The sequence below is a fragment of the Mizuhopecten yessoensis genome, unplaced genomic scaffold (assembly GCF_002113885.1).
Source record: "Mizuhopecten yessoensis strain PY_sf001 unplaced genomic scaffold, ASM211388v2 scaffold716151, whole genome shotgun sequence".
Lineage (NCBI taxonomy): Eukaryota > Metazoa > Mollusca > Bivalvia > Pectinida > Pectinidae > Mizuhopecten > Mizuhopecten yessoensis.
In genome coordinates, this window is record NW_018479973.1 from 95,406 (window position 1) to 120,550 (window position 25,145).

Sequence of the window (25,145 nt, forward strand, 5' to 3'; positions counted from 1 at the left end):
GCATATTAAATGAAGTTTCTGCATTCTGATTGGTTGATTGCTTTCAGCGCACTATTTTCTGACTGGATTTTTATTAAGCTTGCTCTGTATACTCGTTATCTAAGATTTTCACTGGAGTTTGATGTTTGACATGTTCCATGCATATTAAATGAGGTTTCTGCATTCTGATTGTTTGATTGCTTTCAGCGCACTATTTTCTGACTGGATTTTTATTAAGCTTGCTTCGTATACTACTTAATAATCATAATAATAGTCGTTATTTCAGCTTGATGACGTATTGAGTCCAAGACTCGTCTTACATATGGTCAAGTATGATAAAACGTACCCTATTTACAACTTACTGATCAAGTCCCACCAGTTCCATCTGATTGGCTGACACATTTATGATGTATTACATTTTGTTCATAATAAGTCTTCTTCTTCCAAGGTGTAAACGAGAATAGTCTGAAGTTAATTATCACAGTTTTTGTTGCCTTGGAGGTTGAGTGTTGAGGTTATGTGAAGATTCAAGTCCATAACTTCAGAGGTCTAGATCACAGATGAAATAACAGTGATATATCCGGGCTATGCTAGAACTCTAAGAACTTTAATTTGGGAAAGAAATTTAGTTTTGAGTTCCATAAAACATCATCCTGTTATTTGGCCTCCAGCTAAATAAGGGTCTATCATTTACTTACAGGTTGCAGGGGAGCATAAGTATCACCCAGAATGTTTTGTATGCTTCAACTGTGGGAGCTTTATTGGAGATGGGGAGACTTACGCACTGGTGGAACGATCCAAGTTGTTCTGGTATGTCTGTAACATGATTCATTTCAACTTACTATAACATGTTATCATATATTTGTCGTTGATATTGCTTGTTTTGCATAATTTTTTGACACTGCTAGCTGTGCTGCTAGGCCATATCCCGGACCAACCCATATCTGCCAAGCACACGCCATACTGTATAACCTGAAATGTTTGTTGTGTATAAACTTTCATTGTTTTCGTGGTTGCTATGGAACCACAAATATTAATACAACAAATGTTTCTACATATTGAAAGAAGTAACACAACGAAAATGTGAAAGTTATATGGACTGTGTTTCAATCAAAAATGTGCACACAAATGTATATATCATGGTTTTGGACCAATGATTCTCGCAATGCAATGAATTAACTCCCTTGTGTTGTGGACAGACCACGAAAGTTTATAGATTTCATTATACATGGTGAAAAAATAATTGTTCCGTATGTTTTATGTGTTAGTGCTAGAAATCCTGATGTCATAGAGCAGTGTATGATTCAAAGCTTAATGTAGGACCATTTCAATTTCCTACTCCATGTTAGCTGAGACTCCCATCAGCCCGAGGGCTTATAAAGGTCGAGGGCTGATACTTAGTAGGATATGGAAATGGTCATATTATAACCTCTAATTGTTCAACAGCTGCTTCCTATCTGATTGACCTGCTTTTCATTTCATTTGGTACTGGAACATTTTACAATATTATTGTCGCTTTTTTAAAAGTAAATTCTCAGTATTGTCCAGTTGTTGATATGAAAGTGTAGAAGTTGAAGTTGTGTACATATGTTTCCAGTGGGAAGTGCTACAAAGCTGTGATGTCACCCCTGGGGGAAAGTCCAGGGAGGAGGAAGACCCACTGTATTCAGTTGGTAGAGATTCCCCCTACCCCCAAGGCAGAAAGTCATGGCCTACAGTACTCGGTGGAGAAACGCATGTCCAGCCTCAGTCCCCGGGCCAGGGAGAGTCTGTCTGTATCACCTATGATAAAAATCACAGAGTAAGTTCACCATCCTCTGTCTGTATCACCTAATAAAAATCACAGAGTAACTTCACCATCCTCAATCACCGGGCGAGGGAGAGTCTGTCTGTGTCAGGTATGATGAATATCACCAAGTTAGTCTCCAGCCCTCAGTCCCTGGGTCAAGGAAAGCCTGTCTGTATCATCTGAATCACTTACAATAAAAATCACCAACTTAGTCTCCAGCCCTCAGTTCCTTGGTCAGGGGGAGTCTGTCTGTATCAGGTATGATAAATATCACAGAGTTAGTGTCCAGCCCTCCGTCTCCTGGCCAGGGAGAGTCTGTCTGTATCAGGTATGATAAATATCACAGAGTTAGTCTCCAGCCCTCCGTCTCCAGGCCAGGGGGAGCCTGTCTGTATCAGGTATGATAATATCACAGAGTTAGTCTCCAGCCCTCCGTCTCCAGGCCAGGGAAAGCCTGTCTGTATCACTTACAATAAAAATCACCAACTTAGTCTCCAGCCCTCAGTTCCTTGGTCAGGGGGAGTCTGTCTGTATCAGGTATGATAAATATCACAGAGTTAGTCTCCAGCCCTTTGTGTCCAGGCCAGGGGGAGCCTGTCTGTATCAGGTATGATAAATATCACAGAGTTAGTCTCCAGCCCTCAGTCCCCAGGCCAGGGAGAGCCTGTCTGTATCAGGTATGATAAAAATCACCAACTTAGTCTCTAGTCTTTAGTCCATGGGCCAGGGAGAGTTATAATCCATTCTCGATTATAGGCAAAGGTAATAACCACCTTTAAGATAAATCACAAAAACTGCAATTGGAACAATAATTTTTAGTTTGTTTGATGAATTGTGTAAAAATGAATTTGTGGCAAATATATATCTGAGTTCCAGCTCCAGATAGACTTAATTTATATAAAGGTGTTTGTGTTGTTTGTACCAGTCTGGACCAGAGCCCTGAGTTGGAATCCCTACAGATAGGTGATAGGATTCTAGAAGTAAACGGTCTCAGTGTCCGTGACAGTTCCCTGGAGGAGGTAAGTTACATAGATTCAAGTAACAGATGCAGCTAACCTGAACAAATTCCCGGCATCATTTATTAATTGATAAAAATGATCACATCACAACTTATTTTATGTTTTAACGTACTGTGCCGCTAACTTTGCTCTTTTATCTGTTCAACAGGATAAATCTGGCATTTCTTATTTTTCTTTCATAGCAAAAGTTATTAAATTTCTGTTAATACTACATTCAGGAAATGAAAAAAAAAAGAAAAACATCAATATTTGCTGTAAGAATTCAATATTTTACATAATGCTAAGCATAAGCAGACACGTACGATGTAATGATGTTGCCCATGCTAAAATGTGGTCGACCAAACAGACAGAATCGGTGAGTAAAAGGTACAAGCTTGAAGCTGATCAACAGCACAAGCGAAAGCATACATTAGTGAAGTCATAGACTAATGGGATGCTCTTAAAGAGAAAAAGGGTTTGTCAACCACTATAAGTTGCGCGGCTTTTCCTTGATAGGTGAGAACTGAATCGGCTAAGAGTAACACTCGACACGTATATTATGTAACAATACCTCGGACCCAGTCGAAGATAAAGTAGCTATTCGTTGGATTCTGCTCTCATGACATTTCGTGAATTTGCATTTGCATAATAATAACATAAACATGGCCTCAACCTTGCTTCTGGTGAGATAAGTGGTAGTCGAGAAAACTCGTTGACACTCTTTTGGAATTTTAAATCTTTTCCAGCTTAATGTAGTGGTGAGATTTTATGACTGCCATTTTAACTATAATTTTCCGACAGATTGCAGCACAGTAACTTAGGTAATGTGAAATGTATCAATATCTGGCAACATATAATGTTTGATGTATTGAAAACTAGATAAAGATCTTTACTATTTCCACCAGATTGATGCGGTTCTGCAGCATACAAAAGAGGTGCTCCACCTGACTGTGGAGAGAGAACCCTCTTCTCTAATGAGACAGAGCTCTTCTGACAACTCTACATGCTCCCCATCGGACAGTTCTTCCCCCTCACCAACGTCTCCAGCCTCCCCACAGTTCATCAGCGTAAATGGGGTCAATGTTCAGCGTCGCCCAAAGTCACGTCTTAATGCCAAAAAGTAGGTTCTGGCTATCAGTTAAAGAAAGTGATAATTCAGCTGTCTTTTTCGGAAGTTGATACAATTCTGATTCAGCACTTATTTAATTCAAGTCATTTCTTACCATGATAATAATAGCCTTATTTCAAGAAATAAAATTTATAAGTGACTGGTGTGAAATATTATCGCAAATAAAATTCTCATCAAATTATTCAGAATTCAACAACTAGCTGCCTACAGTGTTTTTATCAATATTTAACTTAAAAAAGTGTGTACCTAGGATATGATTACAGATAAAACCGTTGTGTACCTAGGATATAATTACATATAAAACCAGTGTGTACCTAGGATATGGTTACAGATAAAACCAGTGTGTATCTAGGATATGGTTACAGATAAAACTAGTGTGTACCTAGGATATCATTACAGATAAAACCATTGTGTACCAAGGATATGATTACATATAAAACCAGTGTGTACCTAGGATATGGTTACAAATAAAACTAATGTGTACCTAGGATATGGTTACAAATAAAACTAGTGTGTACCTAGGATATGGTTACAGATAAAGCTAGTGTGTACCTAGGATATGATAACAGATAAATCTAGTGTGTACCTAGGATATGATTACAGATAAAGCTAGTGTGTACCTAGGATATGGTTACAAATAAAGCTAGTGTGTACCTAGGATATGGTTACAGATAAAAGCAGTGTGTACCTAGGATATGATTACAGATAAAACTAGTATGTACCTAGGATGTGGTTACAGATAAAAGCAGTGTGTACCTAGGATATGTTTACAGATAAAACCAGTGTGTACCTAGGATATGGTTACAAATAAAGCTAGTATGTACCTAGGATATGGTTACAGATAAAAGCAGTGTGTACCTAGGATATGTTTACAGATAAAAGCAGTGTGTAACTAGGATATGGTTACAGATAAAACCAGTGTGTACCTAGGATATGGTTACAGATAAAACTAGTGTGTACCTAGGATATGGTTACAGATAAAACTAGTGTGTACCTAGGATATGGTTACAGATAAAACTAGTGTGTACCTAGGATATGGTTACAGATAAAACTAGTGTCTACCTAGGATATGATTACAGATAAATCTAGTGTGTACCTAGGATATGATTACAGATAAAGCTAGTGTGTAACTAGGATATGATTACAGATAAAGCTAGTGTGTACCTAGGATATGGTTACAGATAAAGCTTGTGTGTACCTAGGATATGATTACAGATAAAACCAGTATGTACCTAGGATATGATTACAGATAAAACTAGTATGTACCTAGAATATGATTACAGATAAAACTAGTGTGTACCTAGGATATGATTACAGATAAAACCAGTGTGTACCTAGGATATGATTACAGATAAAACTAGTATGTACCTAGAATATGATTACAGATAAAACTAGTGTGTACCTAGAATATGATTACAGATAAAACTAGTGTGTATCTAGGATATGGTTACATATAAAACCAGTGTGTACCTAGGATATGGTTACAGATAAAACCAGTGTGTATCTAGGATATGGTTACAGATAATAATAATAATAATAAATAATAATAATAGACTTTATTTAAATTCGATAATAATAGACTTTATTTAAATTCGATAACACATTGAGTCAATGACTCGTCTCACATGTGGTCGACATAAAATGTACAATATTTACAACATAAAAGCTAGTGTGTACCTAGGATATGGTTACAGATAAAGCTAGTGTGTACCTAGGATATGGTTACAGATAAAGCTAGTGTGTACCTAGGATATGATTACAGATAAAGCTGGTGTGTACCTAGGATATGATTACAGATAAAATTTGTGTGTACCTAAAAGGGGTAACTTCTGATACATTTTACTGTGATGATCATACTTTCCTATAATACAGTTTGAGTCCCTCTCGCAGACGAAGTAAGTCGCCATCTCCAATCCCTCCAAGTCGCCAAAAAAGTGTAGACTTATCACGTGCTAGCTCTCTACGACAACAGCCACAGACCCATCGTGTGTTCCGGGCATCTGACCTCATTCATGGTGAAGTGCTTGGCAAGGGCTTCTTTGGACAGGCTGTCAAGGTCACACACAAACTCACTGGAGAGGTCATGGTGCTAAAGGAGATGTGTCGCTTTGATGAGGAGACACAGAAGACCTTCCTCAAAGAGGTATTTTAGACCTGGGCTGCATGATAAGTAGGGGTATCACAAGGGCAGGGTATCACCAGACCAGGGTATCACAAGGCCAGGGTATCACCAGGCCAGGGTATCACAAGGGCAGGGTATTACAAGGGCAGAGTATCACCTGGCCAGGGTATCACAAGGCCAGGGTATCACCAGGCCAGGGTATCAAAAGGCCAGGGTATTACCAGGCCAGGGTATCACAAGGTCAGGGTATCACAAGGGCAGGGAATTACAAGGGCAGAGTATCACATGGCCAGGGTATCACAAGGCCATGGTATCACAAGGCCAGGGTATCACCAGGCCAGAGAATCACAAGGGCAGGGTATCACCAGGCCAGAGAATCACAAGGCTATGGTATCACAAGGCCAGGGTATCACCAGGCCAGGGTATCACCAGGCCAGAGAATCACAAGGGCAGGGTATCACAAGGCCAGGGTATCACCAGGCCAGAGAATCACAAGGCCAGGGTATCACAAGGCCAGGGTATAACCAGGCCAGGGTATCACAAGGCCAGGGTATCACAAGGCCAGGGTATCACCAGGCCAGGGTATCACAAGGCCAGGGTATAACCAGGCCAGAGAATCACAAGGCCAGGGTATCACCAGGCCAGAGAATCACAAGGCCAGGGTATCACCAGGCCAGAGAATCACAAGGCCAGGGTATCACCAGGCCAGAGAATCACAAGGCCAGGGTATCACCAGGCCAGGGTATCACAAGGCCAGGGTATCACCAGGCCAGAGAATCACAAGGCCAGGGTATCACCAGGCCAGAGAATCACAAGGCCAGGGTATCACCAGGCCAGAGAATCACAAGGCCAGGGTATCACCAGGCCAGAGAATCACAAGGCCAGGGTATCACCAGGGCAGGGTATCACCAGGTCAGAGAATCACAAGGCCAGGGTATCACAAGGCCAGGGTATCACCAGGCCAGGGTATCACAAGGTCAGGGTATCACAAGGCCAGGGTATCACAAGGCCAGGGTATCACAAGGCTATGGTATCACAAGGCCAGAGAAACACAAGGCCAGGGTATCACCAGGCCAGAGAATCACCAGGCCAGGGAATCACCAGGCCAGGGTATCACAAGGGCAGGGAATCACCAGGCCAGAGAATCACAAGGCCAGAGTATCACAAGGCCAGGGTATCACAAGGCCATGGTATCACAAGGCCAGAGAAACACAAGGCCAGGGTAGCACCAGGCCAGAGAATCACCAGGCCAGGGAATCACCAGGCCAGGGTATCACAAGGGCAGGGTATCGCCAGGCCAGGGTATCACCAGGCCAGAGTATCACAAGGGCAGGGTATCACCAGGCCAGGGTATCACCAGGCCAGAGTATCACCAGGCCAGAGTATCACAAGGCTATGGTATCACAAGGCCAGGGTATCACCAGGCCAGGGTATCACCAGGCCAGGGTATCACAAGGCCTGGCCAGGGTATCACAAGGCCAGACCAGGGTATCACCAGGCCAAGGTATCACAAGGCCAAGGTATCACAAGGCCAGGGTATGACCAGGCCAAGGTATCACAAGGCCAGGGTATCACAAGGCCAAGGTATCACAAGGTATCACAAGGCCAGGGTATCACAAGGCCAGGGTATCACAAGGCCAAGGTATCACAAGGCCAGGGTATCACCAGGCCAAGGTATCAAGGCCAGGGTATCACAAGGCCAAGGTATCACAAGGCCTAGGTATCACCAGGCCAGGGTATCACAAGGCCTGGCCAGGGTATCACAAGGCCTGGCCAGGGTATCACCTGGCCAGGGTATCACAAGGCCTGGCCAGGGTATCACCAGGCCAAGGTATCACAAGGCCTGGCCAGGGTATCACCAGGCCAGGGTATCACAAAATTCTAGAAACTCATTAAACAAACTTTAAAAATTAATGCCAATAAAAATACATCTCTTCTTCCCATTTCTCCATCTTTCATATTTGAAATCTCTTTAAGACAGCTCCATCAAAAGTAGAAGGTGACTTAGTTTGTAGGGTTGTTTTAGGTATTGTTGTACATGTGTATTTTACATCTGATTCAGGTATCGGTGCTAAGAAGTCTTGACCATCCGAATGTGCTGCAGTTCTTAGGGGTTTTGTACAAGGAGAAGAAACTCAACCTTATTACAGGTACTAGTCATTTGGTGCAGTGGTATACTGTATACTGGGAAACTTTCGCCAGTTTAACTTTTGCCGTTATCGTCTTCACAAATGGGGGCAAATTTATCATGACAGTGAATATTAGTACCCGTAATAACATGTAAAGGGTCAAATCAACACTGGGCAAACATACACTTTGTCAGCAAACGGCGACAGATTCCTGGTATACAGTAGATATTGGGTCCTTATTCTAAGATAACCATGCTAACAGTGCCAAGTGAGTTTATGTATTGTCCATCATCCATCATTGTCTGTCTGTTGTCCATCATCCATCATTGTCTGTCTGTTGTCCATCATCTATCATTGTCTGTCTGTTTGTTGTCCATCATCTATCATTGTCTGTCCGTCACTAAAAGGCCTACTAGCCAATAGGAAAAGTATAGTTTAACCTAAAATCCTTCTCCTTGAGTATCTGTTAGGGAATCAATGATGTATAAATTATGGTGTGGCCCCCAATCAAAATTAAATAGATATCATCTGTAAATCTATCTGTCTGTCCACATAACAAAGAATCAGGAGAGCTATTAAAGCCCTTGCTGTTGGAGAGCTATTAAAGCCCTTGCTGTTGGAGAGCTATTAAAGCCCTTGTTGTCAGAGAGCTATCAAAGCCCTTGCTGTCGGAGAGCTATTAAAGCCCTTGCTGTCGGAGAGCTATTAAAGCCCTTGCTGTCGGAGAGCTATTAAAGCCCTTGCTGTCAGAGAGCTATTTAAACCCTTGCTGTCGGAGAGCTATTAAAGCCCTTGTTGTCAGAGAGCTATCAAAGCCCTTGCTGTCGGAGAGCTATTAAAGCCCTTGCTGTCGGAGAGCTATTAAAGCCCTTGCTGTCGGAGAGCTATTAAAGCCCTTGCTGTCAGAGAGCTATTTAAACCCTTGCTGTCGGAGAGCTATTAAAGCCCTTGTTGTCAGAGAGCTATCAAAGCCCTTGCTGTCGGAGAGCTATTAAAGCCCTTGCTGTCGGAGAGCTATTAAAGCCCTTGCTGTCGGAGAGCTATTAAAGCCCTTGCTGTCAGAGAGCTATTTAAACCCTTGCTGTCGGAGAGCTATTAAAGCCCTTGTTGTCGGAGAGCTATTAAAGCCCTTGCTGTCGGAGAGCTATTAAAGCCCTTGCTGTCGGAGAGCTATTAAAGCCCTTGCTGTCAGAGAGCTATTTAAACCCTTGCTGTCGGAGAGCTATTAAAGCCCTTGTTGTCGGAGAGCTATTAAAGCCCTTGCTGTCAGAGAGCTATTAAACCCTTGCTGTCGGAGAGCTATTAAAGCCCTTGTTGTCGGAGAGCTATTAAAGCCCTAAAATGAAGGAATGTTCACATGGTTTTGTATGTAGCATCCCTGAGCCAAAGGCATTTATAGTTTGAATTGATGCACTGATACGTTAAGCTGGAAAAATAAAAATTGGAACCAATGAAAATGATATACTAGTAGTACTAAAAGTTATTTATTTTTACACAGAATTTATAGCTGGTGGAACGCTAAAAGAATTATTGCAGGATATGTCTAAGGCCCTATCCTGGACGAAGCGAATCAACATCACTAAAGACATCTCAAATGGCATGGTATGTGAACACAACAGGATGTGACATTTAGTGAACACAACAGGATGTGACATTTAGAAATGATAGTACAAATGAAGAAAATGAGAGCAGCAACAATCAATATTAACTATATCTGGTCCTGCTATATATAAAACATTGATGAATTGTTTGAAGTTTTTTTATTGTACTAAACTAAGTATCTAACCTGTGGTCAACTTAATTTGGCAAAGTAAAGATCAAACCTAATTATGCAGATAGCATTGACCTATAAATGGTCCACCCTCGCTATCCAGGGGTTACGCTCACTGTCACTCTCTGCACCCCTGGAACCATCCTCGGTATCCAGGGGTTACGCTCACTGTCACTCTCTACACCCCTGGAACCATCCTCGATATCCAGGGGTTACGCTCACTGTCACTCTCTACACCCCTGGAACCATCCTCGCTATCCAGGAGTTACGCTCACTGTCACTCTCTACACCCCTGGAACCATCCTCGCTATCCAGGGGTTACGCTCACTGTCACTCTCTACACCCCTGGAACCATCCTCGCTATCCAGGAGTTACGCTCACTGTCACTCTCTACACCCCTGGAACCATCCTCGCTATCCAGGGGTTACGCTCACTTTCACTCTCTACACCCCTGGAATATGTCATAGCAAAATTGAAGGCTCAGTGTGCGCCACCTTGTGGATGAGACGAGAAGACTAGTTTGGTCCTGTGATGTACATCAAAAGAATCTCGCGGTCGCGTAACGGTAAAAAATGACATGCTTTGAAGTCGGGCGTCGCTCCTTTGTAATCTTTAAAGGACAAGTAACAGACTAGCGACTGGTCAGGTTTTTATACGCCCGTCAAATTTGACGGGAATATTATGGTATGGCGCCGTCTGTCCGGCGTAAACTTTTGTTTGTCTGGCAATCTCCTCCAGCATTTTTCGACCAATCTCTTTGAAACTTGGTGTACATTATAATCATGATATGAAGTTGTTTCCCCTTTAAAAGAATTTTGATTCAACAATTTTTCCAAAAGTTATTGCCCTTTGTTCATTTCAGTACATTTTTTATAGCATGTCAGCTAACCACTCTTAGAATGATGCAGATCTTATTTCAATGTAAGAAAGTATATAACACTATATGGCATTTGACTGGCATATATAGCTCTGCCCCGTGGTACTCTTGTTTTACCTGACACTAATCAAATAGCTAGCCGCGAGCCTTCATGTTTGCTATGACATATTCCAGGGGTGTAGAGAGTGAAAGTGAGCGTAACCCCTAGATACTCAGGATGTAAGTGGTCCAGCTGAATGTACATACTATTCATAATTTATTATGTTGTCCTGCAGTTAAGACTTGACAAATTATTACAATGTAGAATGACATTATTGATTATTTTCTGAGTGAAGTTATTATTGAATGTTTTCAGGCATATTTACACAAGATGGACATCATTCACAGAGACCTCAACTCCAGTAACTGTTTTGTCAAACAGGTAGACTTTTTCAATATTCCTATTCCATCAGAATTTAATTTAAAATCTGTACAGTTATGATAATAAAATCTGTATTTATGCTTATAAGGTCTACACTTATGGTATTGGTAATAAGCTCTTTAAACTTAGTGGATACTGTAATGTAATATATACAATGAAACCTTTACTTGAACTTTCTCAACTCATTGCCAGGACTTGACGATAGTAGTGGCCGACTTCGGACTGGCACGGGTTATTCCCGCCGAGAGGTACCGTCGGCCAGACACGAGTGCCACCAAACTCACACGGAGTGCAGCCAAGAGACGTTTCCAGAGGAAGAAGAGGTACACAGTGGTTGGAAATCCTTACTGGATGGCACCAGAGATGTTGACAGGCAAATCTTACGATGAGAAGGTTGACCTGTTCTCTTTTGGAATTGTCATGTGTGAGGTGAGATTGTCTTACATCTGGAATAGATATTGGGATATCAACTTTTAGTTAATGGATATGAGAAACTCATAGAAATCTATATCTTAATCAAGAATCAGTAAATGACCATGAACCTTTATTTGATAAGAAATCCAGAAAATTTAGGCAGAAAATGAATTCATCGATATGACTCTAGGGTAGGAATAATGGCTATTATTTCCAGGTATTGGTTGATTATTATTGATCCCCATTTTATAAATTGTAGTTCCTAAACAATTTCCAGAATTTGAAGAGCAATTCTTTGTGGCCATTAAATGATTTAATCTTTGTGACAATCATGATTAAAAAACAATTCCTTACAAAAAATGATTGCAATTTATATTTTGTTACTGATTTTTTGTTCATGTCATCAGTTAATGGGCATTTAATATGTAGGTTTATCTCTTTTCATGGCTTTAACTTTTGGGAAAAACAAAAATTAATGAATAAGATATATTTAACAGGTCAATGATTTTAACATGATTTTCGTGGGAAATGACTGGATTTTGTGTGTAATGAAGTATATAGATGCTGACTTAGGTCTACTTTTCAATAGGTATACAGTGAATTTTTAGCTCACCTGGCCCAAACTGCCTTTGAGCTTCTGCTGTAGCGCAGCATCCGTTTGTATTCCGTCAAGCAACAACTTTAAACAACTTTTGCTCAAATTCAAGGTCACAAGGGTCAAATCTCCAGGATGATGATGTTTAGCCATAAAAATGTTGGGAAGAACAGCTACCAAATTTGTTCAAATGAATTACCTTCACTCATATTTAAGGTCACAGGTGTCAATTGTCTTAAAAACATTTGAACAACTTCTTCTAAATAACCATAAGGCACAGGGTGATGATATTTGGCCAGTAAAATGCTTTGTTGAAGGGCTTCCAAGATTGTTCAAATGAATGACTGACTCATATTCAAGGTAACAGGCGTCAAATATGTTCAAAACTTTAAACAACTTCTTACGAATAACCAGAATGTATAGGGTGGTGATATTTGGCCAGTAGCTTGCGAAGATGAGGAGCTATCAAGTTTGTATGTAAATAACTTTACACACTTTTAAGGTCACATATAATTAAATGTGTGTAAACCTTTAAAAGACCTTATCTCAATAAATAAAAGGTCAAGGGTGTCAAGTTGATGCTGGCACAACAGGTTATAAAGTTTGTTTAACTTAATGTCCTTGTTTGACTCTCAAGGTCACAGGGTCAAATGTGTTTAAATTTTTAAACGGCAAAGCCTCGGGTCTCCTGCTCAATATTTTATCCCTTGGGTTTGAATGACCTTATCTATACCACAAATCAGGGATGGATTCTATTAATCCACACCTCACATCAGGGATGGATTCTATTAATCCATACCTCACATCAGAGATGGATTGTATTAATCCCTACCACACATCAGGGATGGATTCTATTAGTCCATACCTCACATAAGGGATGGATTCTATTAATCCATACCTCACATCAAGGATGGATTCTATTAATCCATACCTCACATCAAGGATGGATTCTATTAATCGATACCTCACATCAGGGATAGATTCTATTAATCCATACCTCACATCAGGGATGGACTCTATTAATCCATACCTCACATCAGGGATGGATTCTATTTATCCATACCTCACATCAGGGATGGATTCTATTAGTCAATACCTCACATCAGGGATGGATTCTATTAGTCCCTACCTCACATCAGGGATGGATTCTATTAATCCATACATTATTAATCCATACCTCACATCAAGGATGGATTAATAAGGTATGGATTAATAGAATCCATCCCTGATGTGTGGTATGGATTAATAGAATCCATCCCTGATGTGAGGTAGGGACTAATAGAATCCATCCCTGATGTGAGGTATTGACTAATAGAATCCATCCCTGATGTGAGGTATGGACTAATGGAATCCATCCCTGATGTGAGGTATGGACTAATAGAATCCATCCCTGATTTGAGGTATGGATTAATAGAATCCATCCCTGATGTGAGGTAGGGATTAATAGAATCCATCCCTGATGTGAGGTATGTATTAATAGAATCCATCCCTGATGTGAGGTATGGACTAATGGAATCCATCCCTGATGTGAGGTATGGACTAATAGAATCCATCCCTGATCTGAGGTATGGATTAATAGAATCCATCCCTGATGTGAGGAATGGATTAATAGAATCCATCCCTGATGTGAGGTGTGGATTCTATTAATCCACACCTCACATCAGGGATGGATTCTATTAATCCATACCTCAAATCAGGGATGGATTCTATTAATCCATACCTCACATCAGGGATGGATTCTATTAATCCATACCTTATTAATCCATACCTCACATCAAGGATGGATTCTATTAATCCATACCTCACATCAGGGATGGATTCTATTAATCCATACCTCACATCAAGGATGTATTCTATTAGTCCTTTATGTGTAATAATTCCCTGTACAATAAATTTATGTTGTAGGTGATTGGCAGAGTATTTGCTGATCCTGACTACCTGCCAAGAACTCTAGACTTTGGTTTGAATGCTGAAGCGTTTTATGGAAAGTTTTGTACTGACAGTAGTTGCCCTTCGGCCTTCTTCAAGGTGGCCATCATGTGTTGTCAAATGACTCCTGATAACAGGTAGGTTTAACACTGCAGATATATTGATAATAGAAATTATATCTATAGTCACATGCAGATTGTTTTAAAACAGTTAATTCCTACTCTGACTTTTGTAATGTTTTACTAGATGTATTGAGTCTTTGTGAACTGTACATGTGTATGTAGTTATCACTGTCTACTCTGTACATGTGTATGTAGTTTTCACTGTCTATTCTGTACATGTGTATGTAGTTATCACTGTCTGTTCTGTACATGTGTATGTAGTTATCACTGTCTACTCTGTACATGTGTATGTAGTTATCACTGTCTGTTTTGTACATGTGTATGTAGTTTTCACTGTCTATTCTGTACATGTGTATGTAGTTTTCACTGTCTGTTCTGTACATGTGTATGTAGTTTTCACTGTCTACTCTGTACATGTGTATGTAGTTATCACTGTCTGTTTTGTACATGTGTATGTAGTTTTCACTGTCTATTCTGTACATGTCTATGTAGTTTTCACTGTCTGTTCTGTACATGTGTATGTAGTTTTCACTGTCTACTCTGTACATGTGTATGTAGTTTTCATGGTCTACTCTGTTCATTATACGAGCCTTCTCAAACCTTATTTTCCTTTTTCTCCTAAACATGAGGCATAGTAGGATTTTGAGCACTTTCCCAATCGTATGTATAGTTGTTAAGTTTTGTTTGATGAAATTTTTATGAAAAAATATGTTTGAAAGTTAAAAGAACCACATATTTCTTTATTCATGTTGCAAACACACAAATAAGTTAAAAGTTAATTTTGAACAAATTGTGAAAATGATTGTTGAACAAAATTATCATGCTGATGTATTTGGTGTTTCTATTTAAATTTCAGACCGAGTTTTGAGATGGTGACCATGTGGTTTGATAGCCTTATGTTCCACCTGGAGCACCAAGGAGCCTTACCTGCTAATCTGAAGGGCGACCCCATACAGTACTACTTCTCTCTCAAAGACACCCTCCACTCAAAACAACAGGACAAACAAATCTCCTCCTGTCCAGATTCTGGCAAACCTCGGAGTCGGCGATCAAGTCTCCACATCATCAAGGAAAAGACGGTAGATAAGGCACCATCTATTGAGGCTGAGGACAAGACCAAAAGTTGTGTAAAGTGTGGGGCTGAGAACAAAACCAATATGTGTATAAAATGTCAAGACAAAGAGCAGACTCTTATCACAGAGGATGTTGATAAACCAACAAATTCTTGTGAAAAGTGTCGAAAAATATGGAAATCTCAGACTAAGGGGGATAACTGTGAAAACTGCCAATCTTTGAAACATGAAATTTGTGCTGAAAAGGACATACAAAAATGTACATTGACTGGAAATATGTGTGATTTAATATCAGGACAGGGGAGTGAAACAACAGAAGATAAGTCAATTCACAATAATTCAGTTTGTAGTTTTGGACAAGTCACAAATGATACAAAAGATGACAGTTCTACACTGAGTTCGGGACCACTAGACTCAAATTTGAATGGTGTCTATCGTACAATGTCATGTGAAGGGGAGAACAAATCTGTGATGTTAGACACTGAAACGTCATTTGGTGCTTCAAACCGCCATAGTAGAAGTTCAACTCCAGATGAGCCACGCTGTAAAAAACCTGCTAACGATTATGTCAAAGAGAACAAGTCATCAGAAAATGACTCTAACTTGCCAAAGGATAACACAAGTAAATCCTCCGAACCTGTCCATTATTCCTCCCTAAATGACCTTGAAGCTGTGACTTATCTACAGGGGGTAAACCATTCTCCATCGTTTGTCAGTTCATGTACAGTAACACTATCAGTTCCCCATGCTCCCGTGATGGTGAACAATAGCATTGTTTTCCCAGGGGAGAGTGACGAACAGGAGCTCACTCAGAATGAGAAGTCGCCAAGTCTCAACAGTAAACCATTTCCACATTGTGATCAAGGTTCATATTCCTCAACAAAACAGGACAAGCCTAACTGTAGCCCTGACTCACCCACGGAATCTTACTCTCGTAGGATGTTGTTCTCATCACCTGATAATTCAGCCAATCATACGGACTCTTTCAGTGTACTGCCACACAGCTGTTCATCTTCTGACGACAGAACTGCCTCATTTTCACTTGGCGTACACCCCATAGATAATGATGCTAGTAGCAGCTTTTACGAGAGTGGGCAAGCAGAAGATAGCCTATCTGATGAAAGCTTGTTAGATTTCACGTCTGCAGTTTAGCCGTGTGTAAATGTATCTAAAACAGATCATGTGTACAGAAATAAATCAATGCCAAACCGTTGAGTCTTTGATACGTTCAGTAGTCGTCCACTTCATATATTTGACACAGTGATAAATACAATCACTTCTGCTCAAAATTAAATGAACAGCCAAACGTTTTGTGTATTAAGAATTCTCGTACCACTGGCAGAAAATTTAATTGAGCAATGGACATTGATGAATCATTTCTAAAACAGAAAACCGTACCGTGTAGGACTAAAAAGGCAGAAAAAAAGATGCATAAGCAAAATGTAATTAAAACCTGTTTCCTGAATGTAAAAGTGCATAGGGGCTAGATTGGGATTTGAACCCCGGACTTTGGATTGTATACTATCTCTCTAACCGACTGAGCAAACAGAAGTCAGCTGGTCCATTGGGCTACAGTTATAGCCAAAACGGAATCAAGGGGAGGTTACTGTATATATAAAAACCCACAGTGCAGTGGGACAGGGATACTTACCATAGATTTGGCAATGTCTTGAGAGATACCCTTTAATACCAAGTATATTATTTTAAACATCTTTTATGTAAGATATTTCTGTAAATTTATAGATTATAACTGTATGTAGCGAGGAATTCTGATGCAGGGAGGAGTGAACATAAATGATGCAATGTATGATTGTACACTATTTTGATTGTATAATATTTTGATTGTACACTATTTTGATTGTATAATATTTTGATTGTATAATATTTTGATTGTATAATATTTTGATTGTACACTATTTTGATTGTATAATATTTTGATTGTACACTATTTTGATTGTATAATATTTTTATTGCATAAGGAAGAACTTTATGTATAATATTTTGATTGTATAATATTTTGATTGCACAAGGAAGAACTGTATGTGACACGTTGACGTGTAGACACATTGGACCAATGAAAGCTGCCTGTGATTTGTGTGTTCATTTCGCATAATGTTAAGGTGATTACCTTTAATTTAAGTTGTTATATATGAGTCTCAAAACCAATATTTTACATGCAATATATCTGGACAGGTTTTTTATCACTTTACATGTATTAACTTGTATTTCATCCCTGTTATATTGGCTTCCATTGTTCATAAATTGTTACAATTGCATCGAGCTATTAGCTTTCTTGTTGGCGTTTAACAGTTGGAATATATATTCCATGTGCCTTTGTCTGCAGCTAACCTTTAAATCAAGGAGGGGAGATAACTTGCTTCTTGAAAAGTATATTGTTATTTATTCAGAGTGCATTTTTTATTGATTCTGTAAAATTTTGATCCATACAGTACATTTGTACTCCTCATTTTTTTTTATCAAGGGTAGGGAATTGATTTAATTATTTTTTATTGAATTCTGCCTTTTTATTTTTGAATTGACTGAACCATTCCATTTCCAAAGAAGTGTGTTGGTACTTACTAGCAGAAATGTACAGTGGTTTAGGTAAAAACATATAAAGAAGTTGGGTGGTACATACTAGCAGAAATGTACAGTGGTTTAGGTAAAAACATATACAGAAGTGTGTTGGTACATACTAGCAGAAATGTACAGTGGTTTAGGTAAGAACTTATAAAGAAGTTAGTTGGTACATACTAGCAGAAATGTTTTAGGTAAGAACTTATAAAGAAATTGGGTGGTACATACTAGCAGAAATGTACAGTGGTTTAGGTAAGAACTTATAAAGAAGTGTGTTGGTACTTACTAGCAGAAATGTTTTAGGTAAGAACTTACCTACAGTATATGAATGAATTGGATACATACTAATAGGATTGTAGGGTTGGATGAAGTTTAAAAGTGTTACTCTGACATGTTACAATTGTTCCTGTAAAAGCTATACAAATACACTAATGGGAGATAGTCTTGTTTTACGCCTCTAGTGTATACAGTATTCCCCTCCAAATCAATGAAGATGATAGTGAAGATGTAACACTCGCCTCAGGCAAATGTGCTGAGGTTGTGGTTAGGATATTTGTGTTATTAATCTATATATTTTAAATGTTATGTTGGGATTCTAACAGCATTATCAACACAATGTTCTCCACAGTATATATGGTGGTCGGTACATACTGCGGTCAGTATGTATAGTGGTCAGTACATACTGTGGTCAGTATGTATTGTGGTCGGTACATACTGTGGTCAGTATGTATAGTGGTCAGTACATACTGTGGTCAGTATGTATTGTGGTCGGTACATACTGCAGTCAGTATGTATAGTGGTCGGTACATACTGCGGTCAGTATGTATTGTGGTCGGTACAGACTGCAGTCAGTATGTATAGTGGTCGGTACACACTGCGGTCAGTATGTATATTGTTCAGTACATACTGTGGCCAGTATGTATTGGGGTCGGTACATACTGTGGTCAGGATGTATAGTGGTCAGTACGTATTGTGGCCAGTATGTATTGGGGTCGGTACATACTGCAGTCAGTATGTATAGTGGTCTGTACATACTGCGGTCAGTATGTATTATGGTCAGTACATTCTGTGGTCAGTACGTATAGTGGTCAGTACATACTGGGGTCAGTATGTATTGTGTTCGGTACATACTGCGGTCAGTATGTATAGTAGTCAGTACATACTGTGGTTAGTATGTATTGTGGTCGATACATACTGTGGTCAGTATGTATAGTGGTCAGTACATACTGCAGTTGGTATGTATAGTGGTCAGTATGTATGTATAGTGGTCATTATGTATAGTGGTCATTATGTATAGTGGTCAGTACATACTGTGGTTGGTATTTATAGTGGTCAGTACATACTGTGGTCAGTATGTATAGTGGTCTGTACATACTGCGGTTGGTATGTATAGTGGTCAGTACATACTGTGGTCAGTATGTATAGTGGTCAGTACATACTGCTGTTGGTATGTACAGTGGTCAGTATCTACAGCCATCAATACATACTGTAGTTGGAACAAACTGTGGTCTGAACGTTCAGAGCGCTTTCATAATAAACAGTAAAAAACAAACGCTCATTTGCTTTCACTATTTATGTAATGTTACAATTATATACAATTTTTAAGAATTCATTGTTATGGTTCGAATGTAATGTATAGAAATTAGATAGCTTCTCTAGTTGTGTTTTCATCAAATTCTTTTGTTACTGATATCTTATATCAATTGAAATTCCCATAAAAATATTTATTCTGTGATTAAAGAAAAAGTTTAATGATAGCCTGTTTTTACAATGTGAAGTAAAGTTTGTAGATGACCTCAGATATTGATGAGCTTGTCACTTAATTTACTGAGCCACTGTTATTTTGTCAGAATTAGAAATTGTTGCATATGAGTCACTTACATTCAAAGTTTATTAATTATTTCAGATTAGCCGCTAAATTGGCTCAGATGAGAGAAGCTGTTTGTTATTTGATGGACTCCTAACCATTCTTGGTTCAGTAAATGCTCTCAGACCTGTTAAGGTTTCATGTGTTGTATTTGTTGATGCATGTAATATCCTTCCTTGTCAATATAATGTACAGGTCTTCAGTACATGTAATGAAAGCTTTCTTTTGTTGTTTAACTGTACTTTCACATAATTTATGTAGAGGCTCTCCAAGCTAAGTAGAGGATGCAGTGAGACAAGATAAAGGCTATACAGGATTAGTCAGGGCTATGTATACGGTGGGCTATACAGGATTAGTCAGGGCTATGTGTACGGTGGGCTATACAGGATTAGTCAGGGCTATGTATATGGTGCTTATCATTTAGTTGTTACAACAATATAAAATGTGTCCTGTGTATTAAAGTACTTATAAATGTTAGTTGTCAATGTAATGTTTGAATATATTAATGAATGTGTCAAATACTTAAAAAAAATACCATATAAAGGTTACACAACATTGTGTGAACGACACAGCTGTATGTTTAATATCTTTCACATTACATCTCTTACATATAGTTACATTAATACTGTAATTTAAGTTTGTTAAATAATTGTTTTTTCTGGTTATTGAATTATTAAGTAACCTGAGCTTTATACCTATTCCAATCACATTTCAACACTTCTCATCCATCGTCGAGCATGTGTGGTCTATAAACTTTTACCCCTTCATAAAAACCAGTGAATGGATTTCTTTCAAACTTGATAAGAATCAATTGGTAGAATAAGGTATTGATTTGTACAATTTGGGTTTCTGTCCCAATAAATTCCAAGGAGCCAGGGCAGATAATTGGCTTAAATTTCCAAAATCTTCTTCTCCAGACTCAGATGTACTAGAATCAAAGATATTTTACATTATCTCCATTGTAAACTTTATTACCATGAGAAGGGGGTACAGATTAATATAGTTTATATTGGGGACTGATATCCTTGCTAGGCTTGGAGACTTAAAGGGACTGATTTGCTAAATAGACTAGAAGACTTACGGGGAGGGGACTGATATCCTTGCTAGCCTTGGAGATTTAGAGAGAAGGGGAATGTTTGTTTTGAAGTAGCAGCCAAAGGGGTTGGGTATTGTAACCAGACTAGGAGGCTTGGGTGTTAGGGGGTATTCTAGCCAGACCAAGGATAAGGGGAGGAGGTCGGGATAGTTGAATTGAGGTACTTGAGCGTTGTAAGTGGTGTATACATGTGTGAGCTGTGATAAAGTGAAGTGTAGACTTGAAGTTACACAGCATGTAGTGTAGCTATAGGCTATCACACAATAAACAAATGCTGAGGCGTTAAATCAGACATTGGCTTTCGGATTATTATATAATTAGACTTTTGAATACTTTCATTTTTAGCTCACCTGGCACGAAGTGCCAAGTGAGCTTATGCCGTGGTGCGGCGTCCGTCGTCCGTCGTACGTCCATCCGTCGTCCGGCGTCCGGCGTCAATATTTTACTTTAAACGACTTCTTCTTAATAACCAAGAGGCCTAGGGTGATGATATTTGGCCAGAAGCAAACTGGGATGAAGGGCTACAAAGTTTGTTAAAATTAATGACCTTCAGCCATTTTCAAGGTCACAAGGGTCAAATATGTGAAAAACTTTAAACATCTTCTTCTCGATAACCAAACTGCCCAGAGAGATGATATATGGCCAGTAGCATGCTTGGGTGAAGGGCTACCAAGTTTGTTCAAATAAATGACCTTCAATTATATTCAAGGTCACAGGGGTCAATTGTCTTAAAAAACCTTTAAACAACTTCTTCTGAATAACCAAAATGCCCAGGGTGATGATATTTGGCCAGTAGCATGCTGACATGAAGGGCTACAAAGTTTGTTCAAATGAATGACCTTCACCCATTTTCAAGGTCACAGGGGTCAAATATGTTAAAAACTTTAAACATTTTCTGAATGACAAAAAATGCCCAGGGTGATGATATTTAGTCAGTAGCATACTAGGATCAAGGGCTACCAAGTTTGTTTAAATGTATGACCTTGAATCATATTCAAGGTCACAAGGAGCAAATATGGTCAAAATATAAAAAAAAATAAACAACTTGTTCTGGATAACCAAAAGGCTTAGGATGTGATATTTAGTCAGTAGCATGCTGGGATGAAGGACTACTATGTTTGTTAAAGTGAATGACTTTGACTTATATTCAAGGTCACAGGGGTCAAATTTGTTTAAAATCTTTAATCAACCTCTTCTGAATAACCAAAATTGGGTCCCAGGATGTTGATACTTTGCAAGTTGCATCCTCAGATGAAAGGCTATAAAATTTGTTCAACATAATGACTTTGTTCGACTTTCAATCACAGGGGTGAAATGTTAAAAAAAAAGTTAACAGGTTCTTTTGAATGAATTTTAATCATAAATACTGATATTTTATTTTGCCTGTAGCTTTATTTTAGATCACTTTTAAGGTTACAAGTGTGAGACTTATACCAGGTGAGCGATGCTCTTGTTTTAAATACACATCTTTATATGTGGCGCTAATTTCAGTTGAATTATAAAACAATGCCATTATTTATTATGATAATGATGTATCACCTTGAGGACCAGTATAAAAGGGAGAATGACCATTATAAAAGGGAGAATGACCAGTATAAATTGGAATAGGACCAGTATAAAATGGAGAAGGACTAGTATAAAAGGAAAAGGGACCAGTATAAAAGGGAGAATAACCAGTATAAATTGGAATAGGACCAGTATAAAAGGGAGAATGACCAGTATAAAAGGGAATAGCACCAGTATAAAAGGGATAATGACCAGTATAAAAGGGAATAGGACCAGTATAAAAGGGAGAATGACCAGTATAAAAGGGAGTAGGACCAGTATAAAAGGGAGAATGACCAGAATAAAAGGGAGAATGACCAGTATAAATTGGAATAGGACCGGTGTAAAAGGAAGAATGACCAGTATAAATTGGAATAAGACAAGTATAAAAGGGAATAGAACTAATTTAAAAGGCAGATTGACCAGAATAAAAGGGAGAATAACCAGTACAAATTGGAATAGGACCGGTATAAAAGGAAGAATGACCATTATAAAAGGGAGAATGACCAGAATAAAAGGGAGAATGACCAGTATAAATTGGAATAAGACAAGTATAAAAGGGAATAGAACTAATTTAAAAGGCAGATTGACCAGAATAAAAGGGAGAATAACCAGTATAAATTGGAATAGGATCGGTATAAAAGGGATAATGACCCGTATAAATTGGAATAGGATCAGTATACAAGGGAGAATGACCAGTATAAATTGGAATAGGACCGGTATAAAAGGGATAATGACCAGTATAAATTGGAATAGGACCAGTATAAAAGGGAGCATGACCTGTATAAAAGAGAGAATGACAAGTATAAAAGGGAATAGAACTAATTTAAAAGGGAGATTGACCAGAATAAAAGGGAGAATGACCAGTATAAATTGGAATAAGACAAGTATAAAAGGGAAAAGAACCAGTATAAAAGGGAATAGAACTAATTTAAAAGGGAGATTGACCAGAATTAAAGGGAGAATGACCAGTATAAAGTGGAATAAGACAAGTATAAAAGGGAAGAGAACCAGTATTAAAGGGAGAATTACCAGTATAAAAGGGAGAATTGCCAGTATAAAAGGGAGAATTGCCAGTATAAAAGGGAGAATGACCAGTATGAAAGAGAATAGGACCAGTATGAAAGGGAAAATGACCAGTATAAAAGGGAGACTAACCAGTATAAATTGGAATAGGACCAGTATAAAAGGGAGCATGACCTGTATAAAAAAGAGAGAATGGCCAGTATAAAAGGGAATAGAACCAGTATAAAAGGGAATAGAACCAGTATAAAAGGAAGAATGACCAGTATAAATTTGAATAGGACCAGTATAAAAGGGATAATGACCAGTATAAAAGGGAATAGAACTAATTTAAAAGGGAGATTGACCAGAATTAAAGGGAGAATGACCAGTATAAATTGGAATAAGACAAGTATAAAAGGGAATAGAACCAGTATTAAAGGGAGAATTACCAGTATAAAAGGGAGAATGACCAGTATAAAAGGGAGAATGATCAGTTTAACTTGGAATAGGACCAGTATACAAGGGAGAATGACCAGTATGAAAGAGAATAGGACCAGTATAAAAGGGAGAATGACCAGTATAAAAGGGAGAATAACCAGTATAAATTTGAATAGGACCAGTATAAAAGGGAGAATAACCAGTATAAATTTGAATAGGACCAGTATAAAAGGGAGCATGACCTGTATAAAAAAGAGAAAATGACAAGTATAAAAGGGAATAGAACCAGTATAAAAGGGAATAGAACCAGTATAACAGGGAATAGAACCAGTATAAAAGGAAGAATGACCAGTATAAATTTGAATAGGACCGGTATAAAAGGGATAATGACCTGTATAAATTTGAATAGGACCAGTATAAAAGGGATAATGACCTGTATAAATTTGAATAGGACCAGTATAAAAGGGAGCATGACCGGTAAAAAAAAGGGAGAATGACAAGTATAAAAGGGAGAATGACCAGTATAAAAGGTAATAGAACCAGTATAAAAGAGAATAGAACCAGTATAAAAGGGAGAATAACAAGTATAAAAGGGAATAGAACCAGTATAAAAGGGAATAGAACCAGTATAACAGGGAATAGAACCAGTATAAAAGGAAGAATGACCAGTATAAATTGGAATAGGACCAGTATAAAAGGGAGCATGACCTGTAAAAAAAAGGGAGAATGACAAGTATAAAAGGGAGAATGACCAGTATAAAAGGGAGAATAACCAGTATAAAAGGGAGAATAACCAGTATAAATTGGAATAGGACCGGTATAAAAGAGAGAATGACAAGTATAAAAGGGAGAATTACCAGTATAAAAGGGAATAGAACCAGTATAAAAGAGAATAGAACCAGTATAAAAGGGAGAATAACCAGTATAAATTGGAATAGGACCGGTATAAAAGGAAGAATGACCAGTATAAATTTGAATAGGACCAGTATAAAAGGGAGGATAACCAGTATAAATTTGAATAGGACCAGTATAAAAGGGATAATGACCAGTATAAATTGGAATAGGACCGGTATAAAAGGAAGAATGACCAGTATAAATTGGAATAGGACCAGTATAAAATGGAGAATGACCATTATAAAAGGGAATAGAACCAGTATAAAAGGAAGAATGACCAGTATGAATTGGAATAGGATCAGTATAAAATGGAGAATGACCATTATAAAAGGGAATATAACCAGTATAAAAGGAAGAATGACCAGCAGTATAAAA

At 38.5% G+C, this 25,145-nt stretch overlaps 1 protein-coding gene across 3 annotated transcripts in view; it reads left to right on the plus strand.

The window, feature by feature from the left end:
- The window catches only part of LOC110441862 (LIM domain kinase 1-like), a 39,454-nt gene extending 22,233 nt beyond the window's left edge, over nucleotides 1–17,221 (plus strand). For all 3 annotated transcript variants that reach the window (XM_021485141.1, XM_021485142.1, XM_021485143.1), the window contains 11 exons: nucleotides 680–789; nucleotides 1,577–1,780; nucleotides 2,694–2,787; nucleotides 3,672–3,886; nucleotides 5,768–6,038; nucleotides 8,080–8,167; nucleotides 9,645–9,748; nucleotides 11,150–11,215; nucleotides 11,408–11,644; nucleotides 14,130–14,290; nucleotides 15,132–17,221. In XM_021485141.1, coding sequence (XP_021340816.1) covers nucleotides 680–789; nucleotides 1,577–1,780; nucleotides 2,694–2,787; nucleotides 3,672–3,886; nucleotides 5,768–6,038; nucleotides 8,080–8,167; nucleotides 9,645–9,748; nucleotides 11,150–11,215; nucleotides 11,408–11,644; nucleotides 14,130–14,290; nucleotides 15,132–16,500 — 2,919 coding nt within the window. In that variant the 3' untranslated portion in view covers nucleotides 16,501–17,221. The remainder of the gene's footprint in view (nucleotides 1–679; nucleotides 790–1,576; nucleotides 1,781–2,693; nucleotides 2,788–3,671; nucleotides 3,887–5,767; nucleotides 6,039–8,079; nucleotides 8,168–9,644; nucleotides 9,749–11,149; nucleotides 11,216–11,407; nucleotides 11,645–14,129; nucleotides 14,291–15,131) is intronic.
- Nucleotides 17,222–25,145: the final 7,924 nt, after the last annotated feature.